Source organism: Musca autumnalis, unplaced genomic scaffold, assembly GCF_047663935.1.
Source record: "Musca autumnalis isolate F117 unplaced genomic scaffold, ASM4766393v1 scaffold_3, whole genome shotgun sequence".
Taxonomy (NCBI): Eukaryota; Metazoa; Arthropoda; class Insecta; order Diptera; family Muscidae; genus Musca; species Musca autumnalis.
Window position 1 is genome coordinate 237,544,875 of NW_027411866.1, and position 24,398 is coordinate 237,569,272.

The 24,398-nt window shown below is 34.6% G+C and overlaps 1 protein-coding gene across 1 annotated transcript in view; it reads right to left on the minus strand.

Moving 5' to 3' along the window:
• Positions 1 to 23,784, minus strand: part of Gs2 (glutamine synthetase 2) — a 34,570-nt gene extending 10,786 nt beyond the window's left edge. Inside the window, exons 1-2 of the mRNA XM_073977302.1 lie at positions 23,356 to 23,784; positions 18,862 to 19,046 (exon numbers count right to left, since the gene is read on the minus strand). Coding sequence (XP_073833403.1) covers positions 18,862 to 19,045 — 184 coding nt within the window. The 5' untranslated portion in view covers position 19,046; positions 23,356 to 23,784. The remainder of the gene's footprint in view (positions 1 to 18,861; positions 19,047 to 23,355) is intronic.
• Positions 23,785 to 24,398: the final 614 nt, after the last annotated feature.

Here is a 24,398-nt window from a genome sequence, read left to right on the forward strand (position 1 = left end):
CCCACAATTCACTTATACCGGCTCCATTGTTGCAACTCTTCAGATGATTTAATACTTGTTTCGCTTATTTTCACCGACCAGCCACTGGGGTTGGCTTCAACGAAGTTCCATCAGGGTCCAACGCTTTGGATGACGTTCGCAACATCATCCATTGTAAACTGTGGTGGTTCATCCTCGGCAGGAATCTGATGCGACGTAGTACTCTTCTCTTCGCCCTGTCCCTCCCAAGGTTTTCGACAAACAGTCGATTGAAATAACTCTTCCGGTCAGTCAACGTAACGTCGCCAAATGTGACTAAAGTCCTATCTTCCTTCTTTCCAGGGTTCGAGAGTGACTTAACCGTTACCCACAATTCACTTAAACCGGCTCCAATGTTGCAACTCTTCAGATGATTTAATTACTTGTTTCGCTTATTTTCACCGTCCAGCCACTGGGGTTGGCTCAAAGAAGTTCACCACGCTCATTTGTTCATCCCGTCGCCTCTGCTGAGAAATATCGTCTCAATTCGAGTATTCGACCAGCAGGTACATGATGATCGGCTGCAGCAGTTATGATTTCAAAGTTGTTGGGCTTATGTCTGTTTTAACCTCGTCTTTCTCTCTATTACTATGGTAGATACCTTCGTTAGCCTAAAGGCTGAGGGTATAAAAACGTATTTATTATACTTAAACTTATCAATTTCTCCTGTTTGTGGGAAAGGCTGTACGTAGCTATGTACAAGTGTTCGCATATATCACAAAATATTAAAATTTCAATTTCTTTTCTACCTAAAGCCGCCAGCCAGCATTTAATTATCTGTAGTGATCACGGTGTTACAACATGGACAGACTGACTGCCTGTGGTTATGTAATTCAACACAAGCCGACAGATGCGGAATTTAAATATTATTTTAGACCAGATGCTGACTGCTGATGCTTAGTCTAGCTGTCGGTGGTTCATTTAGATCGTCATCTTAATTTAAAATATAATCGTATGCATTTAGGAAATTAAAAAAACCGAATACATGGGGAAAATGGGCGTGGAAGCGGTAAAAACCTTTTTAAAAATATTGTTCCAAAACTCTTAGGTTTTTTTTTGCAGGTTCTGAAGCACTGGGGTAGAGGTTATTCAATAATAGGACACAATTTTAGAAAAAATTCAAGAAATTTTATAGAATTTATAGAATCCGAATATCAAATAGTAATAAACAATTTTTGGAAAATGGTGGAACTCGAAGAATGTGAAACGTCGTCTCGATTGACAGATAATATTCGAGATCCATATCGGTAAGTGTGTCTGCGTATTCGATAGTTTGTAATAATTATTACAAATGTTTCAAATAAAGGGAAAGTTGCTGAAAAAATTATTTCAGCAACATTTAGTAAGTAAAAAGACACACTTATTATTGACATGATAAATATTTCCCCATATTCCATGTGGGATATTCATAAAATGAAAAAAAAAACTAACTAAAGCTACGCCAATGCTTTCACCATTGCACTGTCGTTTTCCATTTCAAACGAAAAATCTAAACAAAAAAATAAAATAAATTGCAAATGCTGTTTTTGTCGCAACACTTCTATAAATAATCGTTGTTGTTGTAATATAATTAGTAGTACCACAGCAGTAATTTATTAACACGTTCGCGGACACCCAATTTTTTCAGAAGTTAGTTTTTTTGTATTTATTAAATAATTATTAGTCCTATTACAATTTTTTATTTATTATATTATGGATATTAATAAAATTAATAGTACTATGTACTTTAATCGCAAAAACGTACGATTGTATAGAAGTAAATGACAAAAAATTGACTTTGCAAATGAATGCTATAGCATTCACGTCCGCGAACGTGTTAAAATATGCACGTTTTACAGACAACCACAATAACAACAACAGCATCAGCATTAACAAGTGCGAGTAATTTAAGAAGTCCCGAAAAGTGTAATAAAGTCGCCGTCATATTTACCACAATTATTTTTAAATTTGATATGATATTCTTCTAATCGTTACTGTTGCGCTTTTACTTAACGTCACTCACAATAACGTTTTCACGTTTTTTTTTTATTTTTTTGAAAGCGACAAATTATTTCTCGTTTTATTTGTCTAATTTGAATTACTTGTTGTTGCTTTTTGTTTTAATTAAACGCCTGAAATATGAAAAATAAAAGGCGGCATTTTTCTTTTGGAAGGTGTTTTACATTTCACCAAAGACTAGAGGAAATAAAATATGGACAGCTGATTAAATGGATAATTAGAGGATTTATTGTTTTGAAAACAATGCAAATTTCTTTTTTTTTTAATATCGAAATCTGTTATTTACAACATACATACATATGTATATGTATGTATGTACATTTTTGACACGTTTTCACAAAAACCATGTAAATGCACAAAAAGAACATAAAAACGAATTTTGACGCTGAAAACGTCATCTCGTGGTACTTTTATAGCTGTTCTCAAAATAAGGGACATTGAAGGAAGTGAGTTAGAAGGTCGAAATGCTCTACGAAAGTAATCCTCATTTGATTTGACTGAAAACAAGTTATCTCATAAATAAACTAAAACAACAGTTAACAAAGATATAACGCTAATTTCAGATGCATTACAGGATCTTCAGCAGAAACTTCATCATGCCATAACTCGGAAATTCGACTCACGGCCGATCTGTCCGTCGAGATTCTTGATATACTCACCAAGGCTTTCATCCCAAAAATGAATTATCTCCGCCCCAAAATTTCGGTTTACAGTGTAATCAGTCGGCTTTGCCACTTAGCCTAAAGCTATACAGCATGGGTGGACCTAGATGTCCTCTCTACAGATCCTTAAATAAATGGCATTTTCGTGGCGACAAAAAGCTTTGAACTTTTACGGAAGAAATTGATATAGGATTTAATTTTGGGAGTCATTGTCGACAAGCGTACATTTCTCTAGGAAAAAGTTATATATCCTTGTTATCGGAACACCCAGGAATATCCTTCGATGACAAATTGGAAACAATTCTCGATAATTATTGAATATTTGTGAGGTAGGTTTGATAAAGAACAGTTAATAGACCGATAAAGAGATAAGTGGTTAAACATTTCTAAAATACGTAATACTTTTGGCGTATGAGTATTGACAGCACTTATACGTCATGTTGTTCCAAACATTATTGTTAAATTCCTTGTAAAGGCTTTCAATATTCAATAGTCCGGTCAAAATAGACATTGAAATAGCAAAAATTCCCACAAAGCTGAATTTTGGTGGAGAGCTAGGGTTTGACATTAGAAGCAACGTCCTAAAAGTCCCCATCGATCCCATGTGTGCAAAAAAAATTATTCGGGGTCAAAGGTCAAAATTTTTGAAAACGGTTGATCTAATCAAAAAGTGACTAAAGTAAATATTGTAGACAGAAAAATTATCTACAAGTTTGACCCTTTTAATTTTTTTCTTAAAAGGACCCATTCTTGAGATATAGCTGTTCTAAAAACCACATGATTTTTATGCACTTATAAGGCAAATATGCACATATTCAGACGAACCGGCTAAAATACGCGAAGTAATCGGGTCTGTCCCCCAAAAAATATATATTTTCTTGAAGAGCGAAATTATAGCTATCTTCTAAAAAAAATTCCAACAAAATCGGAGTGTGTTTAGTAGAGTTATTCAATGTTATGCGGGGCATACACTATACTGCCAAACTGCACTGCCAAATGAACCCTTGTGTACGTGTGTGATTGAATAGTGTGTGGCATTCCTTCAATCCATATTCCAGAAATGATGAATTTTCCTCCAAAACTCGATTTTGGGTTGAAGTTTTCCAATTTTTTTAATTTCCTCACAAATAATATTTGTTGTTTTCAAAAATTATTTGTTGGTTATTTGGAAAATAAACAAAATTCATCCGATTGAAAGGGGTTCATTTACAAAATCAAAACTATTTTGATTTCAATCCTGCCAAAACTACTCCCAAATACATTGACAAAAACTTCAAAATTTACTAATACTATTACAAATGCTGTCGTGCATGCCCATAGTGTATGCCCCTCATTAGAGTCATTTTATGCAAAAATATCCCATTTAACCCACATGTATAATCGAAAGCCCAACGGGAACGACCCAAACGAAAACTCTCCGATTTTTTTCAAGTTTTGTCCGATAGTAGGGTTTGTTGCGCTGATTACGGAAATGTATAATTTTCAACGGTTGCGGATCCGGTTTGCCGGTTATTAGACCCGAAAGGTCAAATTTAAAAACCGGGTTAGACCCGGTTCTACTGAACCGATTACTGCAAAGTGGATATCGTTTGAAAGCTTATGGAAGTAGCTAACACATAGTGTCGTTACTTTAACCGGTTCGCCTCATAATGTACTTACGCGGCTAATTTTTTATTTGACCTTTAGATCAAGATATCTCGAAAATGGTAAGTCTTTTTTAAGAATCATAAGGACCAATCTTGTAGACAATTATTGAATCTACAACTTTTACTTTAGCGCGCTTTTGCTAAGTATTACCGTTTTTGAGAAAAATTAAAAAAACTGAATAATGCCTCCAAAAATGACCTTTGACCCCGAATAACTTGTTTTGCACACATGGGATCGATGGGGACTTTTAGGACGTTACTTCTAATGGCCAACCCTAGCTCTCCACCAAAATTCAGCTTTGTGGGAATTTTTGCTATTTCCCCCTTATACGCATGTCTATTTTGACCGGACTTCAAGTCCTAATTTCTATTGATTTAATAATTAAATATTATACCCTCAGCCTTTCTTATGTCTGTCTGGGTGGAGCGCACGATAACTACCGAACAGAACAGAGATATGAAAATTTTTTTCGTGGTCAAGTTCATACTTGCTGAGATAATAGAAACCCGTCCGATCCAACTAAAATGACTGATGAGCATTATAATTTACGAATTGAGTATCGGATTTGACCGAAATATTTCGCATCTAAAATTTTCTTCCAAAACCGAGAATCCTTCTGAAACGTTGTTCTTTCCTACAAATCTAATTTATTAACAAAATGTACACATTTATTCAAAACGTCCACAATTGTTAGGATATTTGCACCAAACCAACAAAAATTCTGAAAATCCTCTAAGTGTATAGTTTTCATGGGAAAGAATAAATTAACGTCTCAATTTGCATAGGCCGATGATATATCTCTGTCGACAAAGCCTACTGATACTTGCTTACTTGCTTTTTTAATATGAAAAGTCTTCATTGGGAATTAAGGGGTTATGGTCACTTATTGAGCAGGAAAAATTACATTTTTCATGCATTTTTTTTAAAACAAATCTACCACTTTTTTAGAAGAAAACGGATAAACCGATCAGCATATGTTTTTGCGGGTTCATTAAGAACCTAATAATATTGTACTTACGCGAAACGGGATTAAAAAAGATCCCCTTTTTAAAAGAATTATGAACTGTCAACTTCAACATTTCAATTTTAACAAAAAAATTTATAGTTTTATTCGCCATAAATCCGTCAAACATTTTTTTAAGTCTCTCGCACCACATTCCAAAATGTCATTTTGAGAAAACTGCCTTTCAAACTTCGATGTTGCATACAGAAGATCACAATGAATTTTCTCTTTCTAACATTCATCTCCGGATTCATCTCCGATCGACTCGACATATTGCAACATATTCTAACTGTACTTTAAAATAAGCCAATTAAAAAATTGTCGATTTTGTAAAATTTGTAAGTGGCTATAACCCCTTAAATAAGAATAAGAATAACGTATAAGTTCTGTCAACATTCATACTCATTGAGACCCCAAATTGTCTTCTTTAAATGCTAACGAAGTCTTTCGAGACAAGAGTCTTTATAGACTACCACTTGACCTACTTCTCCTTTGTCACTTCGGGTATGTTTGAGAACATGTATGTATATATCGCTCATTTACTCAAAGAGTGGCATAACTCAAAAATGGGTTTTCTGAGTAAGCAAGTTATATTTTTTCTATTACTTCTAATTTATCCTGTGTCAAATTTTCATACTGATAGTTCTAAGACTCGACGAGTTACAGCTCATTTACTATTAGTTTCGCATAATTCAACACAAACGTTTTTTGAGTTTAAGAAGCACTAAAATACTTCAAATCGTGCTTGATCTTGCACAGGAATTTAGAACTGATATCTGGCTAGGTGCTTGCAAAATATGGCCCTATTAGTTATTTTAGTTTTTGTGTAATAATCTTTTTAAGTGGGGAAGACGAATTTTAATATGATAAAATTTAATATGAGATGTATCACTCTTTGAGTAAATGAGCGATATGTATTCTCTTACTAACGGGTTTTTGTAAAAATCAATTTCAGCTCTCTTTAATCACCAAGAGAGTTATTTCGTCTAATTTGCAATATTTATAGGATATTGCCAATTTTGTAAAACATTTTGCAACAACCACGTTTATGGAATATAAAATTAATTTAATGGCCACAATTTAAATACAGTGCAACCTCTGCTAACTTTAAAAGTAAAAATAGCACTACTTCACAAGGTAACTAACTGATAAGCTTATTCCCAAAAGTAAATTCAATATTCAAATTCCATAGCGCAAACGTCAAATAAATCCTCTCGAAGTGGGTTAACCCGGGAAAAAACTCTAGTGTAACCGTACTATGAGTTATAAAAAACAAGTAAAAAAGTATCACTCGGCTTTGCCGACAGAGGTATACCCTCAGCATGTGTATATTGAAACAATTTTTTTTCCCAAAATACGTATATATTTAGGGGGTTTTTAAAAAATTTGGGCGTTTGAACCGACAAAAATGTTGATTAGGATTAAAGATCAAAAGTTTTGCGGAGGAGATACTAAAAGGAATGGATCGACATTGACCGTTATGGAAGTGGATATCCAGCCACAACATATGGTGTCATATGGGGTTTTTACACTCTTCGGGCTGTTTGCTCAAGAAGTATGGACTTGCCCCTAAAAAAACTTTTAATATCGTAATTGAGGCAGCAAATGCAAGTGTGTGTGGTAGGTAACGGATGGAGTGGACAAGCATAGTCCATATTTGAACCAGGTCTATATCTGGAAGATATATTAGGATGTGTAAAGTATAGACCAATTCGGCCACTCCCTTCAAGAGTTACCGTTCGAACAATTTTTCCGAATATTTTTGAACTTTTGTGGGGGAGGTACCTGAAGGAGTGGACCGATATTGCTTATCTTCAAACTTAAACTATGTTTGAACAAAATATTACTAAGGCCATATTTTGGACCGAATCGGCAGATCCGTTCGAGAGTTATCTTGCGCTCCAACCACCTCACAGGGTGTCATATAAACACGTGCAATGGTATAACTGTTTATATCAACAAAACAGATATATCATATACATAACAGATATAATATGATATAAATGTGGGAATGAGTGTAACAGTTATGATATTGTTTGGGTTGTGTATACTCACAATAACATAACTGTTAGAAACAGTTCTGTGTTGTGTATGAACGAGTGAGAACTTTATTTGTTTTTTCGTTCTCAAATATCTGTTGTACAACAGATATTTTTCAAATAATACAGATACCAACAGATACTATAGGTGTAACAGGCATGTGTGAATAAGTTCTAAGGAAAAAGTCATAAAAAAGTAAATTTTTAAACATTTTTATTATTTAGGGGATAAAAAATATTAAAGACATGAACTCTTACAACTGAACGCACCAATTTGAATGTTTTTCTGGTTTCAGTGAGTGGAATGTACGAGGGCTACTACAAAAGTTTCCGACCTAATAACGAAAACGCGAATATTTATCAAAAATAGTTTTATTATATTCCAAATATTTATTGCAAATAATTTTCAGAGACGTGCAAAAAATGACACCCAATTTTTTCGTAATTAGTTTATTTTTTTGTATTTATTAATTAACTATTAATATTATTATAATTTTTTATTTATTGTATTATGGATATTTATAAAATTAGTCATATTATGTACATTAATCACAAAAACATTCGATTGTATACAAGTAAATGACTACAAATTGACTTTGGAAGTGAATGCTATAGCATTCACGTCATCCTACGTAACCATGAAAATGAATCTATAGCATTCACATCCTCGAACGAATGAATCTATAGCATTCACATCCTCCTATGGTTAGTTTAACAAATACTTAAATATTATATTTACTTATTTATTATATTTATTTAAATAAATATTATATGCGCCTACAACATCCCGGAAGGGAGAAGGCATACTTCTTCCATATCAATGAATGCACAGCGATTCATATTGGCACAATAATATGGGACTTACTTTTATCGCCGAGTCCGAACGACTTGTAAATAAGTTTTCATGGAAGGGAAAAGGAATACTTCTTCAATATCAAGTCCGAGCCCGAACGGAGTATCTTACGACAAAAATTGTAAATAAGTTTTCATGGCTAAAATACTCAGGCCACAACCGCCGAAAATGTTGTTGTTCTGGTCGGGGATTGACCTTAAGAGAACAATACCTTCAAAAGCCCTTAAAACGACGCGTCACTTTGTAAGGTAGGGGTTGTTCGAAGCTGAATGTACCTACAATACCTTTACCGAAGTATTATCCACATACATACTTGGGACATTAAAGTCATTTCCACAGTAGTACAGTCATGGGGCTATATCGGTGTACAAGCAGGCTGATAAAGAATATATACACTTTATATGATCTTAAATTATAATTTCGAGGAGTTACAAACAGAATGACAAACATAACATACCCTCCATAACAAATCAAAGGATTTTATTATTCCTAATGGTTTTCATAATGCAGAATTTGTTATTGGTCCATCGAATGATTCTAAAGAAATTCGAAATTCACATTTTTGATTTGGTTTGTAGTACTCGGTCCAGTAGCACCATGTGTAACCAGATTTTGTATCCTGACTTTCGGGTCAAATAAGTTATAGGTGCTTTATATGTGCATATCATTATCGTTTGACTCTTAGGAACGCGATATCTTATAGAGAATTTTACGGTCGTTGTCTTTTGCTTTAGTCACTTTTTGGTAAGGCTCACAGTTTTTGAGATATATAAAAAAGCCAAAAATATGACCTATGACCATGAATAAGTTTCTTCGCTCGCATGGGATCAACAGAGATTTTTAGGACCTCATTTGTAATGACAAATCCTACTTTTCCACCAAAATTCAGCTCTGTGGGAATTTTTCTATTTCAATTCCTATTTTGTTTGGGCTACATACAATAAATACTTATTGTATCACACCAATATCCATTTATATCAGTTTGTACAAACCAGATATAAACAAATATGTTCCTATTTTTCTGTCTATACCAACTCATATCATACCTGTTTGAAAAAGTATCAGTATCAACTTGTAACTGAAACTACATTCTACATATCCATACTCACTCAATGTTGAAAAATGTCGGAACTGATATATTCAGTTGTATCCATGCAGGTGTTTAGTGTCATAGGGGTTTTTTGCAACTTTCATGCTATTTTCTCAGGAAGTATAGACTTGCCCCTGATGAAACTTGTACCGTCGTATGGAGGGCAGTGAATACAAGTTGCTAAAACAAAAATCAAAGCGATTCGAGAGATGGCCCTAAACTGAACTTTTCCGAAATTTTGTGTGGGAGGTACCCGAAGGAGTGGACCTATTGGACCATATTGGAACCTCATATTACTCTGGTAGAAAGTTTACGCTAGACAAAGTATGGACCAAATCGGTAACTCCCTTCAAGAGTTATCGTTCGCACAAACTTTCCGAACATTTTCGAACTTTTGTGGGGGAGGTACAGGAAGGAGTGGGCCGATGTAGCTCATCTTCGAACTTAAACTAAGTTTGGGCAAAATATTACGAAAGCCAAAATTTGAACCGAATCGGATCATCCGTTCGAGAGTTATCGTGCGCTCCAACCAGCAGGACAGACAGACAGACGGACGGACATGGCGAGATCGACTCCAAATTGTCTGAAACACATTTCGTCCAAACATACTTGGGGTCTAAAACTATTATTTCGATGAGGCACATTTTCATCGTATCAAAGTGTATATACCATCCTTAGCCTAAAGGCTGAGGGTATATAAATACGGTATTAGCGATCGATCACATGCTACAGTTTTACTGTAGTTAGGAATCACTGTAGTTGTTTACATCTCTCTTAAATACTATATTGCAATTTACATGTAGGGAAATTTCAATATAGGGCTTGACAGGTATTGCATAACATCCATTCGGTCGGTCCGTAGTTTAGTGTTGATGCCAATCATGATGTGGTGTAAAACAAAAATGCCATCGATAGATGATATCGTGCGGTGGCATTCATTTAAATGCGTTCTAAATTAATGATTAATAGATATATCTGAGAATAGTTTTTTTTTTCGCCACGAGTTTGTTGTCGTGTTGCCACTTGGGGTTGGTAGTAAAGTGTAGCTGTGAATGGATTTTTAATGAGTGGGAAAAAATGTGCAGTTTTCAAAACAAACTAAAGAAATTGCCTACAAACAAAATTAATATTGTTGTTGTAATTAAAAGTAATAGCAGTTGTTTTTATTGCTATTTGTGTCATAATAAAGCTTATAAAAAGTAACACAAATTATGATAATAATTTTTAATAACACAAATCAAAGGAAAATATATATGGATGTATTATACTACCGCAGTAAAAGATAGGACAAGGCCATTAAGCCTATAGCTGCTGGTTCTTTGAAAAAAATATTCTTAAAAATCCATGCACTTGGCTGCGATGGTCCTTTGAAATATTATTCTTCAAAATCAACGACTATAGTTGCGATTGTCGTTTAAAAACATATTCTTCAAAATCCACGACTATAACTGCAATGGTACTTTAAAAAATATTTTTAAAAATCCACGCCTATAGCTGCAATGGTCCTTCGAAAAATTATTCTTTAAAATCTACGCCTATAGCTGCAATGGTCCTTCGAAAATTTATTCTTTAAAATCCACGACTATAGCTGAGGTGGTCCTTTAAAAAAAAATATTTTAAAAATTCCACGCATATGGTTGCGATTCCAAATATTCCAGGCCATAGCTGTGATGGTCCTCTGAAAAGATAATCTTAAAAATCCAGGCACATAGCTGTGATGGCCCTTCGAAAAAAAAAAAATATTCGTAAAAATCCACGCCCTTTGCTCCAATGGTTCTTTGAAAAAAAAAATATTCGTAAAAATCCACGCCCTTTCCTTTGCTGCAATGGTTCTTTGAAAAAAAAAAATATTTTCTACAAATTCACGCCCACACCTATGATGGTCCTTTAAAAAAAAATATTCGTAAAAATCCACGCCCTTTGCTGCAATGGTTCTTTGAAAAAAATATTCGTAAAAATCTTAAAAATACATGCCTTTAGCTGAGATGGTCATTTAAAAAATTATTCTTAAAAATTCGCGCCAAGAGCTGCGATGGTCCTGTGAAAAAAGAATCTTAAAAATCCGCGCCCATAGCTGCAATGGTCTTTGAAAAAATATTCTTAATAGCTACAAGGGTCCTTTGAATAAAATATTCTTAAAAATCCACGCCTATAGCTACAAGGGTTCTTTGAATAAAATATTCTTAAAAATCCACGCCTATAGCTACAAGGGTTCTTTGAATAAAATATTCTTAAAAATCCACGCCTATAGCTACAAGGGTTCTTTGAATAAAATATTCTTAAAAATCCACGCCTATAGCTACAAGGGTCCTTTGAATAAAATATTCTTAAAAATCCGCGCCAAGAGCTGCGATGGTCCGGTGAAAAAAGAATCTTAAAAATCCACGCCCATAGCTGCAATGGTCTTTGAAAAAATATTCTTAATAGCTACAAGGGTCCTTTGAATGAAATATTCTTAAAAATCCACGCCTATAGCTACAAGGGTTCTTTGAATAAAATATTTTTAAAAATCCACGCCTATAGCTACAAGGGTCCTTTGAATAAAATATTCTTAAAAATCCACACCTATAGCTGCGATGGACCTTTGGAAAAATATTCTTAAAAATTAATTATTTCTCTTTCGAGTTGAGCTTTAAATAGTTGTAACAAATTTGTTTAATGTCATATTGTTACAAATAATAATTAATATGTGTCATTATTGAAAATAATAATACATTACATTATTCACTTCGTTCCAATAATATACAAATGATTTGAATAGTTTAGGGTTGTTAAAAAGCTACCTTGAAACTGATTGTTACTAATAGGTCATAATATTTCCTGGCTATTGCAACGACACGAATATCACAACCCACTCAATTACAAAAACAATAATAAAAAAATATTCATACATACATATGTACTACATGCACACATAAATATTGTTGTGTATTGTCATAGTTTCATGTGAATGACAACCACAAAATGATTACGCTTTGTAGTGCAATGGATTTCGTATTTTCGGTTTTGATATCAAAATGCATGAAATTAATCCGACAGTCCAACTTTCAGCCAACCACTTTTCTCAATTATAAAAGTCAAGTTCATGCTTTTTTATTGCAATGTCTTAACCAAAACTAAACACATGTTTGCATAGTACATACATATGTACACCATGTGGTTATTTAGATTTGAACAGTAAATGTTCACCCCTACAGCAGAGTCTAGTCAAAGCGGGGAAATGCCAAACCTCCCCCAAATACTTGCATTTCAAATTAACCTCTTGACAAATTGAAACTGTCCATCAAATGAATTTTGCAACGCGCAATTTTCATGATTATTTTGAATTGCTTGTAGTACGTTTTGAAAATAAATTACAAAATTACATATCAATAATGTTCTAATCTAAACGACCTTATAACAGTTAGGGTCGTATTTTAAGGTAAATAAAATAAAAAAAAAAACATTTTCTATTAACTATAACGGTTAATTGAAAATTGCTCATTACAATATCAATTTTGCAATTGTATGCGTATGTGGTACGCACATAATTCATACGCCACCGAGAATTGGGTTTGTGTAAAATAAATGTTCAATACACCATACAAAAAAGGAAATATGTATGTATTTATAAAATTACTTAAGACAAGAAAAAAGTACCAATCGTTTGTGTCGACTTTAAAACAACAATTCGGTGTCGATTTTGTTTAATTGTTTCCCCTGGATTATTTCATACTATACTTATTTTTCTATATCTCCTGAATTCCGCTTGTATAAAAACCAAGTATCACGAATAGTAGTCCTAAATATTACATGGACATGTCCAAAATCCCCAATTTTTTTCAGGGCTTTCAGGCTATAGTTGGACATCCACCTAATATGTTAATGACAGATTCACCACCCGATACGTTAAAAATGTTATTAGTTTCATATATAACAAGTAAAAAAATATCAGTCGACTTTTTGTCATCAGCTTAAATATCTTCAGCTTGTGACTGTCCAAAACAGTATTTCCCACCGTTGAAAATATGATGCTGCTTGGTCTGGAAATCAAACACAGATATTCAGTGTGCAAGACGGGTGTGCATACCATTGCACCACGGTGGCACTCAATCAACACAGTCTACACAAAAAACCCGTAATCATTCTTATATGGCAAACATACCACTTAGGCAGAATTTTTGAACATTTGGACCAATATGGAGAGAAATATAGAGATTAAAATTAAAAAGAGGGCCTAAAAATTGGGACATTTCAAAAAATCCCGGGGCTGCCCTTAAATTGCCCATAAGCGAAAAATTTGTATTGTTAATCTCGGGAGATACCGGAAGGTGTTGTCCGATATAATCCTTTTCGATAGTATCCACGATATCGTGTCCACCAGCTTATTTTAGTTGATCACTGCAGATTTGTTTAGCGTTTTTGGACTATTGTATCAAGAAGCTCACGAAAAAAGTATATCGTTGTGATAAGGAATACAGGGACTATCTTCGGTACAAATTTCAAAACAATTTTGCCCTTCAAATTGAATTCAAAATTGTTGAACCATCGTGAGAACATACCCGAAGGTGTTGTCCAATATAGACCTTCTTTGAAATTGATGTACTCGTACGTTAGGAAGAAATTTTACGATATGCAAAGTTTCGATATAGTCCATATTCTAGCCTGATATATTACTGGAAGAAATGCAAAGTGGACCAAATCGGTTACCCCCTTCGAGAGGCATCGAATCAGTCAGAAGAGCCGACAAAGATATACATACCCTCGGCCTCGGACCTGAAGGAAAGAAGTAAACACAATACTTCTGACGTCTATAGGATTTTTTTTTTGAGTTTTTTGGGCCAATTTTACAGGAAGTATGAACTTGCCGCATACAAAATATTTTGCCTAAAATGTAAAACCTATCCCAAACGCGTCCTCAATGTGCAAACTTTCAAACTTTGTGTAGGAGGTACCCAAAAGAGTAGTCCGATGTAGTCAATATTCAATTTTTAGAAAAAATCGGTTTCTCCCTTCGAGGGTTATCTTACGTACTACCTAGTTTAGTTGGTGCAGTCAGGTTTTTTTGGAGCTTTTGGGCTATTATCTCAGGAAGTAGAGACGTGTTTTTTATTTATTTACTTATTTATTTAATTTTAAATTATATCTTTGAAAAAAGCGTTTATGGCATTTTTATGATTCTCAGAATTAAAGAAAACAAGTAAAAAAGTGTCAGTCGGCTTCGCCGACAGATATATACCCTCAGCCAATGTGAAGTGAAACTTTCACCTACGGACAGATCGAATGTATTTAAGGTCTCTTCAGAATTTTGTGACCCTTTTTGGACATTTGAACTTGCCGACAAAAATGTGGATTAGGAATTAACTGCTCTAAGACACAAATGTTGAACCTTTGTGGGGGAGGTACCCTTAGGAAGGACCGATATGGGCCATTTTAGAAGTTAAACTAAATTTTGACAAAATATTAGGAGATCCAAAGTTTGGACCAAATTGGTTGCCCCATTCAAGTGATATCGTTCTAGCATTTAATTTTTTTTTAAATATTGGGGAGAAGTACCGAAAGTTGTGGGCCGGTATTACCCCATGAAACTAAGCTTGGATATAATATGACGAAGACCAAATGTTGGACCAACGCGGTTGAACAGTTCGAGAGTTATAGTGCTCTCCGACAGCCACATATGGTGACATAGGGATTTTTACACATTTCGGGCTGTTTTCCTAAGAAATATGGACTTGCCCCTCGCTTCAAAAAAATCTAAGTGATTCGGGAGCAGGACCAAATCTGAACTTATCCGAAATTTTGTGTGATTGAGTCCATTTTGAAACATCATCTAAGTTTAGTAGAAATTTCACGATGTGCAAAGTATGGGTGAAATCGGTTACTTCCTTTAAGAGTTATCGTGCGCACAAATTTTCCGAAAATTTTCAAACTTTTGTGGGGGAGGTACCGGAAACAGTGGACCGATATAACCCATCTTCGAACTTAAACTAAGTTTGGACAAAATATTACGAAGGCCACATCTTGGAATGAATCGGCAGATCCGTTCGAGAGATATCGTGCGCTCCAGCCAGCTAGACAGACGGACGGACATTGCTAAATCGACTCCAAATTGTCTGAAATACATTTCGTCCAAACATACTTGGGGTCTAAAACCATTATTTCGATGAGGCACATTTGCCCGTATGAAAGTGTATATACCCTCGCATTAGCATAAATGCTGAGGGTATAAAAAAGAAAAGGGTAACCTAGTTCAAAATTTGCTCGCCTTTCTTTATTCATTCATTTTTCTTATGTCAGAAATGAAGCAGCCAACAAAGACAAGCAGGCAAGGCTCCTTTGAAACCCTGCCGACCCTAAAGTACCCAGCAAAATGTTCGATGCCAAAGATGCCATTCAATCATGGGTGCAAGTGATCTGGCATGTCATCTTTTTAGAATCTTCATCGATGAATTTTTAATGAGCGTGGGTAACTAACTGAACTAAAAGTTCAGAATTTTAGCTTAAGCGCAGTTTAGGAGATGTTTATTATTAGATTGACATAATTTTTAGTGGACAAGTCCATGCTCACGGTGCTCTTGAAACAATTTTAAATGGAAGGTGCTTACACCTCGGAAGTTTTTGTTTGTTGGGAATTTGCAGTCATGACATTGTTTTATAAGGGGGCGATACAGAATTGAATTGAATTTGAATTGTCCCAATTTGAACTTCTATATCTCAAAAATGGTAAAACCGACGAGAATACCATAAAAGTCAATCTTGTAGAGAATTTTCATAGCTACAACATTTGATTTAGTCCCATTTTGATAGGAATTGCGGGTTCTAAGAGAAATCCCGAAAACCTAAACAACTCCTAAAAATGTCAACTTAAATCGCGATTTTTTTAAAAAGCGCTCCGGCGTTTTTTTTTTTTATTTTTTGATTGTTCTCATCTATAAACATTGTAGTTTCAGAATCCGCAAAAACTTCCGAGGTGTAAGCACCTTCCATTTAAAATTGTTTCAAGAGCACCGTGTGCTTTGTGACATAAAGACCCAAAAGCTCTAAAAAAAATACAACTAACTAAATGGTGACCAATAAAAAGCTGGTTGGTGTGTCATTTAGGGATCTTGCTAAAATTATAATAGCGGATAATCGTTGCGGTCATGATTAAAACATTATGGGGATTTGGCCGGGGCGATTTGTATGGAAGGAAAAAAGTGATAGTGGACGCCTGGAGTTTATGATTCTTGGGATTGTACTGAGCAAAAAAGTCCACTAGACCGGTGGAAATCGAGCCCCCGGATTTTGACTTGAAATTTTTTTCAAGGTTATTTTGGCCAAACCATATCTCAGAAACTTGACATATCCTGAAAATTTCCTTTTGCGTTCTTAGTACACTCACCAAGGGCTTTCATCTCCAAAAGGAAATTTCCACCCACTGACTTTGAGTCAAATTTTGTAGCACAGTGTAATTTATCGATATTTTCCGAAATATGTGCACATTCTCGGGGCCATAACTGCCTGAAGGAGCGTTCCAATGGTTTTGCTGTGTATTAGAGAATTAATAATTATTGTCTTGGCTACAATTTTTGTCTTTGTGTTGGATCGAAAATCTCAGTGGTTTGGCTGTTACATATATATGCCAAAATAGCCAAAAAAAACCTTAAAAAAACTTCAAGCCAAAATCCGGGGACTTGATTTTCACCGTAGGCATATAGTTTAGTGGACTTTTTTGTTCAGTAAAATCCCAATAATCAGAAAATCCAGGCGCCCGTGGTGGTGTTCAAATCGACCCACCCTAATGGGGATTATTCTGAACGTAAATTTCCGTGAGTGTTCTCACTTTCTCCCTTAAATTGAAACGGCGAAAAAACAAAACTCATTTTTTCGATAGGGGAAGCCAATACTTCTTCAGATAGGGACCAAAATGTCCCAATATTTATAGTTATTGATCTAAAGTTTTTGGTAGCCTTTGTGATCTTTCTTATAACGCTTAAATTGAAAACACTCCCCTTAAGTGTTTTCTCAAAAGCTGTTTCTTAGAAATGCAATGAAATTAATTGTTCTCAGCTGTTGTTGTTTATATCAGTAGGGGATTTTTTTCTCTGTAAACTTGTCGGAACACCATATACATTTTATGAATAATACAATTTAATAATATTCATTGTTGTTTGACAGTAAACAGTGTCAGCTTTGTTTGAAAACATTTTTTATTAGTAAAAATTTACATTAACCAATTTTCCTTGCGGCAATTGGTAGTTTGGTGGAGAGAGAGAGAGAGGGGGGTAAGGCATCAACACTCTTTCACCGAAAAACAGACAATTATCTCTAGGAAAATTGCATAATGTAAATCAATCAATCGTTCATACTTATGGACACTTCTAAAGCCTTAGATCTTATTTACACTGGCAACTAATACAAGTGTTTTTGGCAAATATGTCATTTATTTGACAAACATTTATTGGAATTGACAAATTAAAATACTCGTTTTATTAAAATCAATTTGTTGAATATGTTTTATTTATATAAGGTTTATGTTGAAATTATTTACACCAACGATGTTTTAATAAAACGTATCATTTTAGTTGTCAATTTCTTTGAATATCTGTCAAATAAATTATATGTTTGCCCTAAATGTCTGAACCTATTTTAAATTGGCACCTAATTAAATAAGGCCTGAGTTCTTTTGTTATTATTCCATTATTACAATAAAAACTTTAATATTGGACATTAAAATTGTTTCATATAGCTATTATATCATATTATTATATTATAGGGAACATTTATAACATAACACTCAACAACCCATTATTATCTAGCCTGCATAACTATCACCCCTCCAACCAATATGCTTTACCCCTTTTCATTCCAACTAATTACTATCACTTCCCAATTAGAAAAGTTCTCGCCAATCAATTGAAACATAATTGCATTGCATCGCATTGTAATTTGTTTACAAAAGGTAAATAGCAAAAAAAGTAAATAAATATATAATTACAGTATATCAACGATCCTCCTAATGAATCAATCAATTCGTAACACTTGGCGCTTTTTCAAATAAATATTTATCTAATTTCCCAAAAGGTAAATAATAAAATGAAAATAAAAATAAAATGAAAAAAACGGAACAAAACAAAGAAGAGACACTCGGCGTCATTCGATTGGCATTGTTTCGTTCAGACACCATGTCTGGCTTTTATTTATCTTTGAACTGTTGCAGAGGGGGAAGTGATTTTTGTATCAGAAATGCAAAGAGGAATCTTTGCTTCATTAGCCTCTTGACAACGAGGATTGGTTTCGAATGAATTTGAATTTTAATTTTTTGTTTTGTTTTGCAAAAATATGTAATTTATTTGACAGATGTTCAATGAAATTGACAGCTTAAGGGTCCATTTCTGTATGTCGGTACGAAGATGAATGCAACATTTTCTACCAAACTCATTGGAAAGAAACTCAATGGATAAAATTTCAAAAAGTAATGATTGGTTGTTTTTTGTTCGTTTTCATTTCGAAATAGTGAAACAGGCTGTAAGCGACAATTTATCAAAACACGTTTGAATCCTATTTCTTCATTTACAGTTTTTTGTACTTACCACTTGGCTTCTGTGGTATAAAATCCAAGGTGCGATCTTTACACCTCAAATCTTCACCGGTACCATCGATCCACACATAGGTGGCTTGAACGATATTCTCCTTCACTGGCAAACTGAGATAACGATCCAAAATGGTCTTGTTGATGTGAGCATTTGGGGAATCTTCCAAAATTCTGTTCGACATGCTGGAAAAAAGAAGAAATGGAAAGATTTTTTTATAAATATGTATTTTGAAACGGTTTTTTCATGGGAATTAAATAATGACATTATTTTGTCCTTTAAATAGAAAACGAGCACACATAATAGTCGTGGGTTCCTCGGTAGATTCAGAACTCCGTTTAGCCAACATTATATTTTCAATGGCTACCACTTCCTCAATATATCAGCCATGTAAAACAAATATTAAGGTAGAGACACATAAACGGCATTGGCCTTAGCAGTTATTTATTCATTAACTCCGTCTTTAAGGCTTCGGTAAAATAATATAGAACGTCCAAGCCAATTTCGAACTATGTATGTACATAGGTGGGCACTTTGCATTTTAGTCTTTCACTAGAAATAACTTAGGCAAGAAAGCCAGCCGCTTATGTACCTAGATCTTACAGACCAAATTAAGCTCCTTTGGTGACTTTAAACATAAATTTAATATTAAAATTTACATAGGAGGATGAACCTCCTACATTCAGTTTAATATTCACTTTTAGCTTTAACATAATCGGATAACTAATCACTCGGTTTTGCCGATAGCTAAATACCATTGGCCTATGATTGTAAAATAATAAAATAATAGCAGAAGTGGTGGACCCAAATGCCCTATAAACAGATGCCTAATTTAAAAGATATCAGTTTCGTAGGTGACAACGAAATTGTGGAAGTTTCCATATTAAATTGTTAGACGTTATAAGCAGTGGCTCGGCTTTGTCGACAGCTAAATACCATGGTTTATGGCTGTACAAAAAATGACCTACGAACAGATCCCTAATTTGTAGAGCCTTTTCGTAGATGACAAAACAAGTTTTTATTGCCGAGCACAAACGACATGGCATGTCTTTAAACACTACTTGTAGAGAAATTTTACCTCTCTTAAATACTCAAGAGATGTCGCATGCATTACGCTTATGGGTATTTTTGCCACCGTTGAATCCGGGCATTCAGTATGCAAGGCAAGGTGTGCTTACTATGGCACCACGGTGGCACCCAAACATAGCCGGTAAAACCGAATAACATCCATAATGCTTTATATATTACAAAAACCCCACTTTAAGGGATTTGTAACCGCTAAATATTTTGTTGTTCTGATCAGAGATTGAACCAACGACCTTCTGAATAAAATGTTTACGTGCTTACCACTGCACCACTGTAGCTACCTGCAGTAATTCAAGAACTACACTTTTGGTGTGAGAGGTGTATGAAGAATTTGGTGGTTCTAAATGTTGGGACATCTCGGGACCCATGTTGTAGGAAGTATTTGCATCCTCTAAAATTATGATGTTGTTGTTGTGATTACTAGGGCTATCCGCTATAAAAGTTTTAATACTAGCCGAGAATTGGCCTTAAAATGAAGTTAACCTCAAATGTGCTGATCTTTTGTGTGAAAGGGGATATCCGAAATAATGAACAAATGTAGTCCATTCACGAATTTGATCTAAGTATCAAAGAAATATTATGATACCACGGTGATCTTGAAGCAACTTTAAATGGAAGATGCGTACACCGGTGTTTGCGGATTCTGAAACTACAATGTCCATATATGAGAAAAATCAAAAAACTAAAAAAAAAACGACGGAGCGCTTTTTAAGTCGGCATTTTTAAAGTTTTTTTAGGTTTTCACGATTTTGCTTGGAAACCTCATGTCCTATCGAAATGGAACTAAAGAAAATTTTGTAGCTATGAAAATGCTCTATTAGATTGACCTTTATGGCATTTTAGTAGGTTTGACCGTTATCGAAATATAGAAGTTTAAATTGGGACAATGCGCTGACTGTCTCATTATAAAAGTGTCATGACTGCAATTTTCCAACTTTAACTTATACGTATATCTTAAAAATGGTACAACCTTGGAAAAAGATACGAAAGCCAATCTTGTAGAGAATTTTCACAGCTACAACATTTTCTTTAGTCCCATTACGATAGGACTTGCGGTTGTCAAGCAAAAACGTGAAAACCTAAAAAACCTATAAAAATGCCGACTTGAATCGCGATTTATTTTAAAAGCGATCCAGCGATTTTTTGTTTTTTGATTTTTCTCATCTATGAACATTGTAGTTTCAGAATCCGCAAAAACTTCCCAGGTGTAAGCACCTTCCATTTAAAGTTGCTTCAAGAAGAGAGTGGTAAAAAATGACACAAGGATTTTTTAAAGCTTTCGGGCCATTATCTTATGACGTGTGGACTTGCCCTCGAAAAAGGTATAACATTGCAACCAGGACCGCTTCTTTGATAGCTAGTAGCGTTTGGGTCATTATGTCAGGAAGTATTATATCTCACATGAAACAAATTATATCATTGTATTCAGGACCAAAAGGACTACATTCGGTAAAAAAAAAATCGTAAAAATCTCTTTAAATTGCACTTCCGATGGAGTTCAATGTCAGCCGTGCCCACAAGCTTTCTTAGCTGGCCACCGTAGGATTTTTGAAAGCTTTTGGGCGTCAGGAAGTATGAGTTTGGCTACGAAACTAATTATATCGTCAAACATCAGGAAGATATTCGAAGAAGTCCAATGCCAATTGTGTTCACGAGCCATCCTAAGAGTAGGATTTCTAAGATCTTTGGGTACATTACCTCAGGAAATATGGACTTGTTCACAACCACAATGACTATTTTCGTTGAAAAATCTGCAAAGATCCTCCTTGGAAGGAGTGAACATAAGGGTTCCATATTCGAATCTGATATATGTCTGGGGAAAAAATTACAATGTGCAAAGTATGGACCAAATCGGTTATTTCCTTTCGTTTATTTCCTTTGAGAGTTATCGTGTGCACCATTTTACCGAAACATTTTGAACTTTTGTGGTGGAGGTACCCGAAGGAGTGTACCAAATTGGTAGATCCGTTCGATAGTTATCGTGCGCTCTAGCCAGACATATGGACGGACAAAGCTAATAGTACGGTTACACTAGAGTTTTTTGCCGGGTTAACCCACTTCGAGACGATTTATTTGACGTTTGCGCTATGGAATTGACATTTTAAATCGAAACCCACTGGGTTAATCCGGTTAAGTGTAACCGGGGTATAAATTAACTTTAAATAGTCTGAAACGGATTTCGTCCAAACATACTTGGGGTTTAAAACCACAATTTTTACGAACATTTTTGAACTTTTTTGGGGATGATACCCGAAGGAGTGGCCCATCTTCGTACTGGATATAAACAACAAAGACAAAGATTTGGTTTTTTTTTTAAAGCACTTCGTAAAAATTTCGACCAAGTCGGTTGATACGCACCAGCCGGACGGACGGAAAGGGCTAAATCGAATCAATGAATCGTTAATCTAAAAAACGTTTTTGCACGAATAGCCTTGAAGATGCAATGGGTGGCTCAAACGTGGGAGTGCCGTCCGATTTCATTTTTATCTCAATGATATGGAACTTCTTTCCCACTTTACCTAAGTTTTACATGACTCAAATACTTAGGAAATTAGTGGTTGAGGCAGGAGTGGCTTTTTCAGAGTTGAGATAACAACACTTACGAACGCGACACATTCTTCCACTTCCCCATAACCTCGGGCCTCAAAGATTTCTTCATCATAACAGTGGATCATAATTGTGGATTTTTTTCAGAGCTTCAGACCGATATTTTGGGGGCTCTAACCTCGGACTTAGAGGAAGAATCGTTCGATCGAGTTGGATCTGCTACATAAATAAAGGATAGATCTTCTAATATTGTTGAGCTTCATTTCGATCTTCTTCTTAATATGCTCTTTTGTTGTTATCTCCCGAGTTTTTTTGCATGTCAGTGGTGGTGTAGAATCCTCCGCTCTACTAAGTTCAGTCACACAGTAGACCTTCCTCGTGAGAACCTCTTGACAACAATGTCTCCAAAAATGTCCATCTTCTGTTTAAGTCCGGTTTTCGACGTAAGTATTATACATTGGAAAAGAATGTCATATATGTCACATTTTCAGACGGGAAATGTGTGGTGAAAACCACTGTACCACGTAGCGCTCACTTTTGTAATTTTTTTTTTTTATAAAATTATTTTTTTTACTTTTCAAAGGACATGCTGAACTAGGTATACTTATAAACTCTTAAATCCTTTTAAAGGATACAATTTGAATTTATTTATTTTTATTTTATGTTGCACAATCCTTTTTTTAAACAGTTTTCAAAATTATTCTTTTCAAATTTCAAAAGGAGTTTTTATTCTGCAATATAATTTTTTTAAACATATTTTAATATTTTTTATCCATTACAGTTCAATGTTCTATTTTATTTTCTGTTTTAGTTTTAGAATATTTTATATCCAAAATAGTAGTAAAAAAACAAAATATTTACTTTCACTAGTTGTTGATATTTCTTTGAACTTTAAAACAAAAATAATACGGAATGTTTCGATTTCTTTAGATTTTTTATTTTTTAGGGATTCTGTTTTGCGCGCTTTATTTTGAATTTGCTGTCGGTCTCAAATTCGTTATTCGCTCAAACGATACTGGAACTCAACTGTGCTGGAAGTGATTTTTGAACTGATTTTTATAACGAGAATTTTCTTTGCTTGTAATGCGGTTGACGTGCGCTGCTACTGTCCGCCGCCGGCTACTATTATTTTATTCGGTTCAGTTCTGTGTTCTGTACTCTGCTGTTGTTGTTAACGTTTGGTGTGGGACAATGATTTTGCACAACCCAACAACACCTACTAACTAATGGGGAGGAAGAAGAATCATCAGAAATTGCATTTCACACACATATCCACTCAATTTTGTAAACATTTGTAATTGATTGTAGTAAATACCATTTTATAGAGCGGTCGGCGACTTTCCATTACTCTTAATTGAAATAGTAAGAGCATTGGAAGGTGTAAGAGAGACATTTGTGAGTGTTGTAATTGTGTAGTTGAAATGAAAGCAATTTCGTTTATTAAATGATCAGCCAATGATCTTTCGTTGCTTGTTTTCTTCCAGGCTGTAATGTTCTATATTTTATAATACCCAGTAGGAGAAATTTTCGCATTGTCAAATTTTCGCATTATGAATAATTTAACAAAGGACCATCGCATCTATAGGCGTGGATTTTTAAGAATAATTTTTCAAAGGAGCATCGCAGCCATAGGCGTGGATTTTTAAGAATAATTTTTCAAAGGAGCATCACAGCCATAGGCGTGGATTTTTAAGAATAATTTTTCAAAGGATCAAAGCAGCCATAGGCGTGGATTTTTAAGAATAATTTTTCAAAGGAGCATCGCAGCCATAGGCGTGGATTTTTAAGAATAATTTTTCAAAGGACCAAAGCAGCCATAGGCGTGGATTTTTAAGAATAATTTTTCAAAGGATCAAAGCAGCCATAGGCGTGGATTTTTAAGAATAATTTTTCAAAGGATCAAA